This window comes from Hippichthys cyanospilos, chromosome 11 (assembly GCF_059441005.1).
Source record: "Hippichthys cyanospilos isolate Australia breed blue-spotted pipefish chromosome 11, RoL_Hcya_1.0, whole genome shotgun sequence".
Taxonomy (NCBI): Eukaryota; Metazoa; Chordata; class Actinopteri; order Syngnathiformes; family Syngnathidae; genus Hippichthys; species Hippichthys cyanospilos.
The window spans coordinates 740,077-753,419 of record NC_142379.1 but is presented as its reverse complement, the minus strand read 5'-3'; the positions used below and the strand labels follow the sequence as shown (position 1 = coordinate 753,419).

The 13,343-nt window shown below is 54.2% G+C and overlaps 1 protein-coding gene across 4 annotated transcripts in view; it reads right to left on the bottom strand.

Annotated features, from left to right (window-relative positions):
- Positions 1-152: 152 nt before the first annotated feature.
- Positions 153-13,343, bottom strand: part of robo1 (roundabout, axon guidance receptor, homolog 1 (Drosophila)) — a 161,972-nt gene continuing 148,781 nt past the window's right edge. For all 4 annotated transcript variants that reach the window (XM_088426899.1, XM_088426900.1, XM_088426898.1 and 1 more), the window contains 9 exons: positions 7,640-7,954; positions 6,679-6,798; positions 4,969-5,107; positions 4,636-4,878; positions 3,858-4,312; positions 3,586-3,741; positions 2,864-3,106; positions 1,886-2,055; positions 153-1,803 (listed from right to left, as the gene is read on the bottom strand). In XM_088426899.1, the coding sequence (XP_088283025.1) occupies positions 1,789-1,803; positions 1,886-2,055; positions 2,864-3,106; positions 3,586-3,741; positions 3,858-4,312; positions 4,636-4,878; positions 4,969-5,107; positions 6,679-6,798; positions 7,640-7,954 (1,856 nt within the window). In that variant the 3' untranslated portion in view covers positions 153-1,788. The remainder of the gene's footprint in view (positions 1,804-1,885; positions 2,056-2,863; positions 3,107-3,585; positions 3,742-3,857; positions 4,313-4,635; positions 4,879-4,968; positions 5,108-6,678; positions 6,799-7,639; positions 7,955-13,343) is intronic.

Sequence of the window (13,343 nt, the reverse complement as noted above, 5' to 3'; positions counted from 1 at the left end):
GAAAATGTCTCTTTGAACGTTGTCATCAACGCGCGAGGCCGCCAAAAACAAATCCAGGAAAACTGTCAACTTGTCAACAAAATGATCAAGCGTATCAATCAGAAGTGTTTCACAGATTAAAAAACAAAAGAAAAAGAAAGAAAAGCAGGCAATTGTATGATTTTTTTCCATTTATTATTCATCCATTTTTTTGGTGGTTTTTCTCATTTGTTTTTGTTTTTTTTTGCGTTACGAAACAAATGTTTGCAGATGTCCTACGAATAAACGACAGCACCCTTTTGACTCCCTTCGAAAAAGACGGACGGCCCTTCATCATTCGTCCGCTTCCCCCCCCTTGCCTCAAAAGTGACTCCGCATTCTTTTAAGTGCATTTCGCTTGGCAAACGGAAGCCTTTCGATGTGCGGTCGCGGATATCAAGGTCAAAGGTCAAAGCCCCCAAAATATTTACATTGCAGCTGTGACTTACATCAATGGTTCTTGTTTTTTTTTGCTTGTCACTTGACAACCGAAGATGGAGGCGTGCCTTCGAAAAAACCCACTAACCTTACAAACATCATCATCATCATCATCATCTTCATCATTTTGCCTATACCTGCGTTTCCCTGCGATAGGTAAGACAAAAAAAAGTTAATAGATAGAATGGTCTCAAATAAAGTTTAGTGATTGTGCTTTTAAAACCAATGTCAAAGAAAAATAGACAAAAAAAAAGCAGAACAACTACGGTGGCCCTGAAGTACAAAAAAAAAACAAAAAGACAAAACACAAAGAAAAATGAGGAATTGGGGGAAAAAAAGCAACAAAAAATTACAAAATGCCAAAAAATGATCTGCAAAACAAGAAAAAAAGACAAAACACAACTGCAAAACAGAAATCATAAAAAAAAGTAAAAGAAGCAAAAGAGAAAATAAAAACACATTGCAAAAGATGCAATGCAAAAAAACACAACTGCAAATTTCTTTTTTGCCATTCATTTTGTTTGTCTGCCATTTGCAGAATGGGCTAAATCATCGCAGTTGGCTTGTTTTCTTTTGTGACGCATGGACTCATTTTCTCTCACTTCTTGGTTTGTCATTGATTTTTGATTTGCCGGTATCTTTTGTCTTTTGTAATGTGCTTTTTTTTTTTTGCTTTTTTGTTTGCTTTTTTATTTTTGGGGTGATTTGCACTTCTTCAGGGCCACCGCACATAACAGTGCATCTCAAAAAAAAAAAAATTATATATATATATATATATATATATATATATATATATATATGAAAAAAAGACAAATCCCGAGGCGGCACACTCTTGGGTTGCTAAATAATATTGCATTTTACAAATACGGAGGGAAATGATGAAATATTTACTGGCATAATAAAATTAGGATTGGCAATAAAAATAAAGTCCTAAAAAGGGGGAGGGGCAAATTGAGGTACCACGATGGGACGACATGACACGTACGTATATTTACACAGTGAAAGTCCGGGCCTCTTGGCTTGCATGTGTGCGCCGAGCCACTCCGCCAAAAGAAGCCTTTTTTTTTCTTTTCTTTTCTTTTCTTTCTTCTCCTCCACGTTGCGTCGGAATTCGACATAAATATCCTTGCGGTCCACTTTTTCTTTTCCTTATCTCCCCACCGGTGTGATAAATTAGAAGAAAAAAAAAGAGAGGACATCAGCAGTTTTCCGGATGTAAAGAAACGCCGGGATGAGCGGCGGCAGAATACTGAGGCATTTCCAAAACACGCAAAAACCAAAACCGGGGTGCTCGGCAAACGGGAAAAAAAAAAAAAAAAAAGGTTTTCATCTTCAGCTTTCCAGCATCTGGAAAAGAAGGGCAAGGAGCATGAGGAGGAGGACGAGGACGAGGACGAGGACGAGGACGGCCGGCGCCGAGACGGGCTACCTCCAGCTCTTGGCTTCCAGCCGGGAGCTCGGCCGGGTTCCGGCGGGCCGCCCCGCCTCTCCGCCGGCCCCCCGAGCCCCTGGAGGACACGGAGCCGGAGGAGCCGGGCTCTCGCGGCCCGCCCAGCGCCGGGAACTGCGGTCGGCTGTAGGGCGGGACGTCCTCCGGACCTGTCGGACGCGACAGACGTCAGGGGCGGGCGGGCGGGCGAGCGAGCGGGCGGGCGGGCGAGCGGGCGGGCGAGCGGGCGGGCGAGCGGGCCTCGCCCCGCGCTCGGGAGACTTCGCCAATCTAAACGGAAGGCTTCCGAGGCCGGGAAGCGCGCTTTTCATACGAGGGGCAAAGCCGTCGGAACCTGGGGCGCCGCTTCCTGGAATGCCTTTCCGTTCCGCAGCTAAGCCGGACACAAAACTTCTCAAACGGGGGCGTGGGAAGTCACTTGACGGCAAAATAACGGATTTAATACTTAAGCATCTGGAAATCCATCTCCTCAATGTACTCAAGTATCGATTTAATACTTCAGTATCTGGGATGTCGAAATACGTTTCTGGCATCGAACGAGTTCAACTCAAATTTTTTAAGTGTAATTGTGTATACGTATGAACTAATGTTTTTCTCACGTGAAGCGTAATTGCAGCATGTAACTGCGCTAAAATAAAATGTCCTTAATGCACCTAAGTATCGATTTAATACTTAAGTTTCTGGGATGTCAAAATACCTTTCTGGCATTGAATGAGTTCAACTCGAATTTTCTAAGTGTAATTGCGTATACGTATGATGAACTAATGTTTTTCTCACGTGAAGCGTAATTGCAACATGTAACTGCGCTAAAATGAGGGTTCTTTTTTGGAGTTTTAGAATAAGCTTTAACCCGCCCGTCCCGACGACGTCTCGACAAACATTCCTAGCAAATGTCACGTGGGGGACGAGTCTGACTCTCAAAGCTGAAAAGCGCGAGATGGCCGACCGGCCGCGTACCCGCTTGCTGGCGCCCCCTGTGGCCGCCTTTGCCCGCCGGCGGCCTCTGCCTCTCCCGGGCCTCCCCGCGTTCCGACGAGCTGGTCCCGGGGTCCGAAGCGTCTCGGGGTCGGGGGGCCCCCGCCGCCCCTCGCCGCTCTCCCGATTTGGGGGAGACCACCCCCCGGCCCTCCGCCGCCCCCCTGGAGGGGTGCGTGGGGGACTTGAGCACCGCCGGCGGAGGAATGGGTGGCGGCGGAAGGTCTGAGGAAGCGAAAGCGCAACGTGTTAGGAAAAAAAAAACAAAGAAACAAAACAAGCTGGTCAATGCACACAAACTGTGAGCGAACCATCGCAACGGCAGACAAAAGACAAAAGGCGTTTGAAGCACTGTGGCATTTTCTTCCACGTGGACTGTGCAAACAAAAGCCAAACGAGACGCTCAAAGAGGCGGGGCAACCGGCCGCCACAGGAAAAGGCCATTTTCAGCAATTTTATCAAACCTTATGGGAGCAAATCAAAAATCGAATCATTCAGATGTCTGGAAACACCAGAAACATAGAAAATACCACAATTTGACCCCAAAATGAAGGCCGCATCCTATACACATATATTTGGGGCGTCACAGTATATATCATTCTTGATTTATTTTGACTAGAGAAAGTGAGGCCGGCTCAAATCGCGGCTCGCCAAAAGGAAGCCGAGGTCAGCGTTTGCAAGGAGGAGCGGCGGAGGCGCGCTACCTTCGTTGTAGGCCTCGCGGCGCTGGCTCCCCGCCGGCGGGTGCTGCTTCTGCTTCTTGGGAGGCCTCCTGTGCGCGGCCGCCACGCTCACGCTGCCGTCCGTGGACGCCGGGCTGCCGGGGCGCCGGCCCGCCGGCTTGTTTTGGTATTTCCGCGCTGAGAAAAGCATAAAAAGCAGGGGAAACTTACGGGGGTTGCGCGGCCACCCGGCCCCGGATCCCAACCCTGCCGGGGCCCCGGAGTCCCACTTGACGGCCCGGCACGCGACGCACCTTCCTGTCCTTGCGTGGCGGCGCGCTTGGCCGCCCGGAGACCCGAGTACTCGGCGGCGGCGGCCACCGCCTGCGCAAAGTCGGCGTCGGTGAAGAAGGAGCCGTCGGACGAGCTGACGGCGCTGGACCTCCCCGAGGAGACGTTGTCTTCCTCGGAGGCGGAGCCCCAGCCGTTGATCATGGAGCCCGTCACCGAGCTCTCCAGGTCGCCCGTGCTGGACGCCGGCGTCCGCCCCACGCCCCGCGGCGGCAGCCGGCGCATCTGCGGCCGGGCGTGGGGGTGCGTGTGGTGGTAGCGCGTCTCGGACGCCTCGCCGTCCGTGTCCTCCTCCTCCTCCTCCTCCTCGGGTATGACCTCATCCTCCTCGTCCTCCATGCCGTCCGTGTCCGCGTAGCCGTAGGCGCGCGAGGGCGAGAGGGGCCTGGGAGGGGGCGGGGGGCTGACGGCGTGGCGCCTGGAAGACCAAAGGCGGGGGGACATTGAAGGACGCGGGACAAAAGACGCTCGGGCCCCACCGCAAAGTTGTCCCCCTGGCGCCGCGGGTGCTCAGACCCGTGAACCCCGACCGCTTGTTACCCGAGCAGCCGCGATGCCCTTCTTTTAAGAGCTCTTCTCCCAAAACGGCCGATTAAGAAGAATGAATTGGATGCGATTACAAATGACATTTGAAAATCCGATAGACAGCGACGGCGCCTTGTCATGAGGGAACGCGGTAAAACAGTGTTTAAAATCCACCCGTTCTAAAGTTAAATATGACCGAGGGGGGGGGGGGTCTACCTGCGCTCTCGGGCGTTGGGCGGCTGCTGCAGCATGGGCGTCATCTCCTCCTGCGGCGAGGGCGTGAGCGTGGCCGTGGACTGGTGGCTGTAGGAGACGGCGGCGGGCGAGGAGGCGCTGCCGCGGACGGGAGGGGTGGGGCCCCGCTCCATCTCCATGTCCATGTCCACGTCCACGTCCATGTCGTCCTCCAGCTCGTCGGGCTGCAGGTACATGTGGGAGGGCGGCCCGTCTGGCCCGCGGCTGCCGGTGCGGCCTCGTTATTCACGCGGCCTTTTTTAACATCCGCTAAAGATTCGAGCAGATGGGGGGGGGGGGGGGGGGGCGTGGTACCTTTCTTCCAGTGACAGCGAGTAGTCGTCGGCGTTGCGCGACGGGTTGGCGGGCGGGGGAGGCAGGTGCTCGGCCCAATTCATTGTGCTCGGTTTCCCCGCTTTGGGGGCGCGTGTCCGACTCTTGTGACCCTGGCTGCCTGCTCCGCAACAGCGCACAAAAAAATTCACGTCACGTCCCCTTTTCGTTAATATACATATATAAAAGTATATACTTGCGTATATAGTGCTTGTTTTCAAATTAAGAGCCAATGAAATGGAAGATGAAACAATTTATTACTAAATTTTATTCTAGTGTCCCCGCTGCAAAATAGTTGTTTTTTTGTTTTGTTTTTAATCTCTCTAAATTTTAAACAGATGCACAATTTTTTGCAGGGAACCGAAAATCTAATAGATACATGCTTGATCAAATCCAGCAAGAAATACCACCACAAATGTAGTTCCAAGTTGTTTCATGCATGTTGTTTCAAGTCCTTTTTTTTAATTTGTTGTTGTTTCAATCCCAAAATGCTTTGCGCTCATTTTGGGGTACTGCGCTAATATAATTTGCTGTCATTGAGTTCTAGCACAAGCGCGCAGATTTTGCCAAGCTTTCTAATTTGTCCCTCGTGCATCAAACACGAAAGCCGTCTTGTTTCGCGATTTGATTTTTTCCAAGTCGTTGCACCGTTTGGACATTTCTGTAAATTGCCTTTGCTTTAATTGCGCAAGTGGCGCCTAATTCTATCGGGGGGGGGGGGGGGGGGGGGGGGGGCGTCTGGTGTCTTGGCGGGGACAAGGACAAATGCTAAGGCGTTTTGGAGACGCCACGCAAGGCTGGCGCCCTTAATGCCACGCATCCATTGTGATTTTCCATTTCCGCTGGCACTCATTAGGCCTCACAGCTCATTGGTCGGCGCGCTTAGCGCTAATTGGAGGATTTTGTTGTTGTTGTTTTCTGACTGGGGCGGGGGCGCGGCGCGCTCGTCATTACGCGCGGACGCCTTTCAACTATTATTCATGCATTTATTCCGCCGTCAGTTCACGCTCCGCTAGCCGGCTGTCAATCATTCTGACTCGGAATGGCCCTTTATTCTTCTTCTTTCCCCGCAGGCGATTGCCTTTGGCCGCCCGCTGTGTCCTCGCGCGTATTGTGCATTTCGAGGGTCCCCACAACACCCCCCATCTAAATTACTTGAAAATTTCATCATTTATTACTTTATAACTTTAACGCAACAACTGTTTATTTATACATACTTAGCGAATGAATTGACAATTGAAGTTGAATATTTGCTTGTTGAATGACCATATAAGAAAATGATTTCTATTGACACTGAAATGACAGTTAACTCATTTTTTAGTGACGTAAAATTCTAAAATCTATTTCTTGTACTTTCTTTTCTCAATTTGATCAGTTCTTTTAAGTGTTTACTTGTTATTTGAGGAATTTAACTATGTGTCGCCCCCTGCTGGTTGGATGACTACTGGGGGGAACCCTTGTGTGGTATTTTGTCCAATCCTTGGATCTTTACAACAAAGGGAAAGAAAATGCCAGGGAGCTGAAATTTCACCCCTGTCAAATTTCAGCATGGTTTTCACACTTTGTGACCACAGTCCGAGCACGATGTGGAATTAAACGACCCAGAAACGATCCGAATCCCGTGCAAAGGCTGTTCATTTATTTGCGGAGGGACAAGTCGCGACGCCGACCGAAACGGGACGTGCGCCTTACCCGAGGTGCTGCTGCTGCCTCGATCCGAGCTGTTGTAGGAGCCCCCGGTGTGGCTGTCGTGGGTGTGGTTGTAGGGGATGGTGGGCGGCATGGTGGGCGGGTCGCCGCCTCTGTAACGATCTGATTGACAAAAAAAGCACCGTTCCTTTCAATGGCGTCCAAACTTGAGGAACACAATTCATTCGTCATCATTCATCAAAATGAATTGAAAATGTGTGAAATGCCCTCGTTTGCCGGCGTCCCAAACACATCATTTTTGCACATATTTACTTTCAAATGAAAGTGCGTCGCAATGTTTTTTTTTTGGACTTGTGTGATCTTGCTACCTTTAGGCCCGAAACAACATCAACTCTGCATTTTTTTTTTTTTTTAGTATCAGTGACAAGTGAAATAATACACAATCAGGTAACAATGGAAAACAAAACCGCTTTGGAAGATCGAGAAGAGGAGCAAAACAGACATGCTGAAGCTAAACAAACAAAATATCAAAGAAAAAAATGACTTTTCTACCGAAATGAACAAAGTTATATAAGTTATTTCAAGAAGACGATATTGACGAATGCTACATGTTAGTCCGTTTTAGTATTTTAATACCTTTAGTACATCTATATTTTTGTTCCGATGATATCGCGGTGCCCTCGATCGTTTTGCGCCCGTTATAGTTGACGCGCAGATCACGTACGGGTCAGGAGCATTTATTCGGAGATGTGAACCACCCAGCCAAAAATTGGAATGGAGCATAAAGCCCTGCTGTCCGTTCAGGTACATTGGACCCCCCCCCCCCCCCGGGTTAGATGAACGCCTCACAGCAACACGCACACGCACACAAAGCTTGCGGGCTGGAACACAAAGTGCGACGCGCGAAGGTGAGCCCTTGATGGACTCCCACAGCGGAAAGGTTGAAGGAGGACAGCGAAGGCTTTTGGGGTCCGCTCGCGAGACGGCGTCTCCTCACACTCACCCTTGTTCAGCTTGTTTTGCTCCATGATGCTGTACTGCGTTTCCTGTTTGGGCGGCATGACGGGCTTCCAGCAATGCTTGTCGTTGGGCTCCCCGCGCTCGTTGTTGCTCAGGATGGCCGACTGGATGAGCTGCGTGGTGGCGTACGGCGTGGGCCCGCCCGCCGAGCGCCCGTCCTTCAGGTTGGGGCTATTGAAGGTCTTCATCTCGTTGATCTTGTTGGACAGGTCCACGTCGCCGTACAAGAGCGGCTCGGGCGCCAGGAGCCCGCTCTGCTTATTGTCCACCTGGCCGCCGTAATTGGCGATGCAGTCGGCTGGGGGACACGGGGAGGGTTACCGGCGCAAAACGTCGGGGTGGGTGAATGGGATGGGCGAGATGCGTTGTTAAGGGTGGCGTGCGAGGTGACTTCTTGTTAGCGTAGCGAGCGTGATCGCTCATCGGACGCATGCGCCGTTGATTTCACATCAAGGGTGACGTGCACTCACAAATCGGGTTTTGCTCCAGACACCTAATTCTCAATTAGCTATAGCAAAAAAGTACACGCTCGACAGAAGATCAACTATTAGCTAGTTAGCTGTCATGGTTTGTTGGGTTGTGGGTTTATTTTGAGGGGTTCTGTTTCTGTTTACGTTTATAGTTCCGGTTTCTGCCCCTGTCGCGTCTGCCTGCGTTAGTTTTGATTTAGTCCACCTGTCTGTTACCTGCGCCTCGTGTCCTCCAATCTGCTCCCTTTGCCTGTTGTCCCTGCCCAGCTGCCATGTGTTAGTTTGATTAGTTTGTGAATGTATTTAAGCCTAGTGTCTGTTACAGCCCGTGTCGGATCATTGTCTCTGTCACGTCATGTCATATTGTCTCTATCGTATTGTTGTTTCGTAGTCCCGTCTTGCCCCGAGTCCCTCAGCTCCGTGTTTTCCTGCCAGCCTGTCCATAGTGTTTTGCTTTCTGTTTTGCCAGCCTGCCTGCGCCCTTAGTTCGAGTTTTTTGCCGTCCTGTTTTTCTCGCTTTTGTTCCCGTTCGTTTATAAATAAATGGATTTAATCAACCCCCTGTCCCGACGCTCCCCTGCTTTTGGGTCCTCCTCCTCTGCAACCATACCGGCCTCCTCAACCGCCGTACTCCCCCGTGACAGAATGATCCGACCACCAGCACAGGACCCAGCGGGAAGTCCGCGTCGGCGGACTCGACGCCGCCGCCCCGCCCGCATCCGTTCTCAGCCCGCCGGTCAGCCCCGTTCCCCCAGTGTGAGACCTCTTGTTTTTTCTTCCGTGTTTCTCCCCTCCGAGTCCGCGTCTGTCCCCGCTTCTGATCCGCCCCCCGCGTCTGTTACTTCCGCGTTTCCCTCGTGTTCCTCCGACCTCCCATACGACACGATTCTGTCCCCGCACGTTTTTTGTAGTTCCGATTTTTCTGATTTGCGTAGTTCACCTTCTGTCCGCACACCCGATCACCCTTCCTCTCCTGTTCGCGCACCTTACTGTACGTTGGACTCAGATTTTTCCGATATCGAGGATTGCCCTCCTTTCGTCACGTTTCGTTCCAGTACCGGTCCGGATTTTGTTTACCCGCGTCCCTCTTCCTTCGACACTTTTTATCATATTCCGTATTCGAGCCCGTGCACCTCTGATTATGATTTTGATTCAGATTTTGACTATCAGTCCGGCCAGTCCTTTTACAGTTCGTCCGAAGACTCCGATTCAGAGCCCCTATTTGACCGTGACCTTTTCGTGGGCTCCCGGTTGGCATTTCGTGGCCGCCGGTGGAGGGGCCCGCGAAAAGGCCACCGCCCCAGTGACCACCAGAACCCATCTGTTCAGCCTTCCGATCCGTTCCCTCCTGTCTCTGTGTCCCCCTCTTGCCGCGCCCTGCCTACTTCCTCCTGTCCTGTACCACCCTCTTCTTGCACCCTGTCCCAAGCTCCTGTCGCGTCTGTACCACCGGTCTCTGTTCCCCAAACTTCCTGCCGGCGGGCTGAAGCGGCACCCGCCCCTGTCCCAGCGCCAAGGCGGCTACCCGTACCTGTCCCAGCGCCAAGGCGGCTACCCGTACCTGTCCCAGCGCCAAGGCGGCTACCCGTACCTGTCCCAGCGCCAAGGCGGCTACCCGTACCTGTCCCTGCGCCAAGGCGGCTACCTGTCCCTGCGCCAAGGCGGCTACCTGTCCCTGCGCCAAGGCGGCTACCCGCCCCTGTCCTTGCGCCAAGGCGGCAGACCGCCCCTGTCCCAGCGCCAAGGCGGCAGACCGCCCCTGTCCCAGCGAGCCGGCGCCCGGCCTCTGCGAACCCTGCGAGCCGGTCCCCGGTCTCTGCGAACCCTGCGAGCCGGTTCCCGGCCTCTGCGAACCCTGCGAGCCGGTCCCCGGCCTCTGTGAACCCTGCGAGCCGGCGCCCGGCCTCTGCTACCCCTGCGAGCCGGCGCCCGGTCTCTGTGACCCCTGCGAGCCGGCGTCCGGCCTCTGTGACCCATGCGAGCCGGACCCCGGCCTCTGTGACCCCTGCGAGCCGGACCCCGGCCTCTGTGACCCCTGCGAGCCGGACCCCGGCCTCTGTGACCCCTGCGAGCCGGACCCCGGCCTCTGTGACCCCTGCGAGCCGGACCCCGGCCTCTGTGACCCCTGCGAGCCGGACCCCGGCCTCTGTGACCCCTGCGAGCCGGACCCCGGCCTCTGTGACCCCTGCGAGCCGGACCCCGGCCTCTGTGACCCCTGCGAGCCGGACACCGGCCTCTGTGCACCCTGCGAGCCGGACCCCGGCCTCTGTGCACCCTGCGAGCCGGACCCCGGCCTCTGTGCACCCTGCGAGCCGGACCCCGGCCTCTGTGCACCCTGCGAGCCGGACCCCAGGCTCTGTGAACCCTGCCCGTCTGCCTCCCAAGCCAGTCGCCCGTCTGCCTCCCAAGCCAGTCGCCCGTCTGCCTCCCAAGCCAGTCGCCCGTCTGCCTCCCAAGCCAGTCGCCCGTCTGCCTCCCAAGCCAGTCGCCCGTCTGCCTCCAAAGCCAGTCGCCCGTCTGACTCCAAAGCCAGTCGCCCGTCTGCCTCAGTCATCCCAAGTCAGTCTCCTGGCATCCCCGCCGTTTCTGATTGGCCCCCAGTGGCTGTCTCTGTCCAGCCTGCCGTTCCCAGTGCTGCCAGCCACGGCGCCGCAGCCTCAGCCTGTTGAGCCACCAGCCACGGCGCCTCAGCCTCCTGAGCCGCCAGCCTCTGCGCCGCTGCCACAGCCTCCTGAGCCGCCAGCCTCGGCGCGGCAGTCGCCTGAGCTGTCAGCCATGCCACCATTGCCGCAGACGACAGAGATGCCAGACGGTTCCCTGTGGTCGCCCCTGTCCCAGGTCAGTCTTGTGCTCTCACTCGTGTCTGTGGTCTGCACCCAGTGGCTGTTCCCTGATGGCACCCCGACGACTCCTCCGCACCTGCCTGACGGCGTCCAGCCGACGCCTCCGCACCTGCCTGACGGCGTCCAGCCGACGCCTCCGCACCTGCCTGACGGCGTCCAGCCGACGCCTCCGCACCGGCCTGACGGCGTCCAGCCGACGCCTCCGCACCGGCCTGACGGCGTCCAGCCGACGCCTCCGCACCGGCCTGACGGCGTCCAGCCGACGCCTCCGCTCTGGCCTGACTGCGTCCGGCCGACGCCTCCGCTCTGGCCTGACTGCGTCCGGCCGACGCCTCCGCTCTGGCCTGACTGCGTCCGGCCGACGCCTCCGCTCTGGCCTGACTGCGTCCGGCCGACGCCTCCGCTCTGGCCTGACTGCGTCCAGCCGACGCCTCCGCTCTGGCCTGACTGCGTCCAGCCGACGCCTCCGCTCTGGCCTGACTGCGTCCAGCCGACGCCTCCGCTCTGGCCTGACGGCGTCCAGCCGACGCCTCCGCTCTCGCCTGACGCCCCGCCTGCCGATCTTCAGGGGCAACCGGGATACAAGCCTACCTGGGGTGGCTTGCTGTTCGCCATCGGGCGCCCAGGTCGCCCGCCTGACTCGGCCCGCCGGGCACATCTGCTCTGGCGTCCTGGCCGCCCGCCTGATTCGCCTCGCCGGGCGCCTCTTGTCTGGCGTCCGGGCCGCCCACCTGACTCGCCCCGCAGGGCACCTCCCGCCTGGCGACCGGGCCGCCCGCCTGATTCGCCTCGCCGGGCGCCTCTTGTCTGGCGTCCGGGCCGCCCACCTGATTCGCCCCGCAGGGCACCTTTCGTCTGGCGACCGGGTCGCCCGCCTGACTCGCTCTGGCGACCGGGTCGTCCTCTGGACTTTCCCCCTCGGGTGCATCCCGTTTGGCACCAGGGGTGCCTTTGGACTGTTTTTGTTTTTCTCCTGTGCCCTCCTCCGGTCCCCCTTCCGCCCACCCTGCCTCGGTTTTGTTTGCTTGTCGGTTTGTTTTGGGACGTCTGGGATCCGTCCCTTGAGAGGGGGGTTCTGTCATGGTTTGTTGGGTTGTGGGTTTATTTTGAGGGGTTCTGTTTCTGTTTACGTTTATAGTTCCGGTTTCTGCCCCTGTCGCGTCTGCCTGCGTTAGTTTTGATTTAGTCCACCTGTCTGTTACCTGCGCCTCGTGTCCTCCAATCTGCTCCCTTTGCCTGTTGTCCCTGCCCAGCTGCCATGTGTTAGTTTGATTAGTTTGTGAATGTATTTAAGCCTAGTGTCTGTTACAGCCCGTGTCGGATCATTGTCTCTGTCACGTCATGTCATATTGTCTCTATCGTATTGTTGTTTCGTAGTCCCGTCTTGCCCCGAGTCCCTCAGCTCCGTGTTTTCCTGCCAGCCTGTCCATAGTGTTTTGCTTTCTGTTTTGCCAGCCTGCCTGCGCCCTTAGTTCGAGTTTTTTGCCGTCCTGTTTTTCTCGCTTTTGTTCCCGTTCGTTTATAAATAAATGGATTTAATCAACCCCCTGTCCCGACGCTCCCCTGCTTTTGGGTCCTCCTCCTCTGCAACCATACCGGCCTCCTCAACCGCCGTACTCCCCCGTGACAGTTAGCACGTTAGCTGTGTTTTACAGATATGTTATAACGAGACGTATATCTAGACTGGCAACTGATTTCATGTCAAGGGTTAATTGAACTCAACAAACATGTTTTGTTCCATATAAACACTTAGTTCTCAACTAGCTAACAAGAAAAAGGAGAAGCTATCCAGATAATCAACTATGGAGCTAGTTAGCTTGTTAGCTCTTTTTTATAGAAATGTATATGGTATGTATACCTATATATGTATAACCAGATGGTAACGGATTCATATCAAGGATTAATTGTACTAAACAGACATGTTTTGTTCCATGGTGACGGTTCTCAACTAGATAGCTTGTGTGCAATAAAGAAAAAGTACAGGCTTGACAGATAATCAACTAGTTTTGATTAACCAGGCGGATAACCAACAAATACCTAGAAAGTTATAGATGTATACTGTAAGTCGAGGTATGCTGAACGGTCGCGGCCTAATTGTTACTAGCTGGATCGTAGACGGTCGAACCAACACAAATCAATCTTTAGAGAGCTACGTAGCTCATTGGCTTCTTCGTTAAGAGAATGATACAAGATCAATAGGTTTGATGGATCAACAGATAGCTAGCAAGCTAGCTAGGTTGCTAGCTGGAAGATGGATGGATGGATGTAGACAGATAGCTCGACCGATCGAGCTAGCAGCGAGCTCGATAGATACCTCAGTAGCTACAGATGCAGATGAAAAATGATCAATAGAAGAAATATAGCTAGCTAGCTA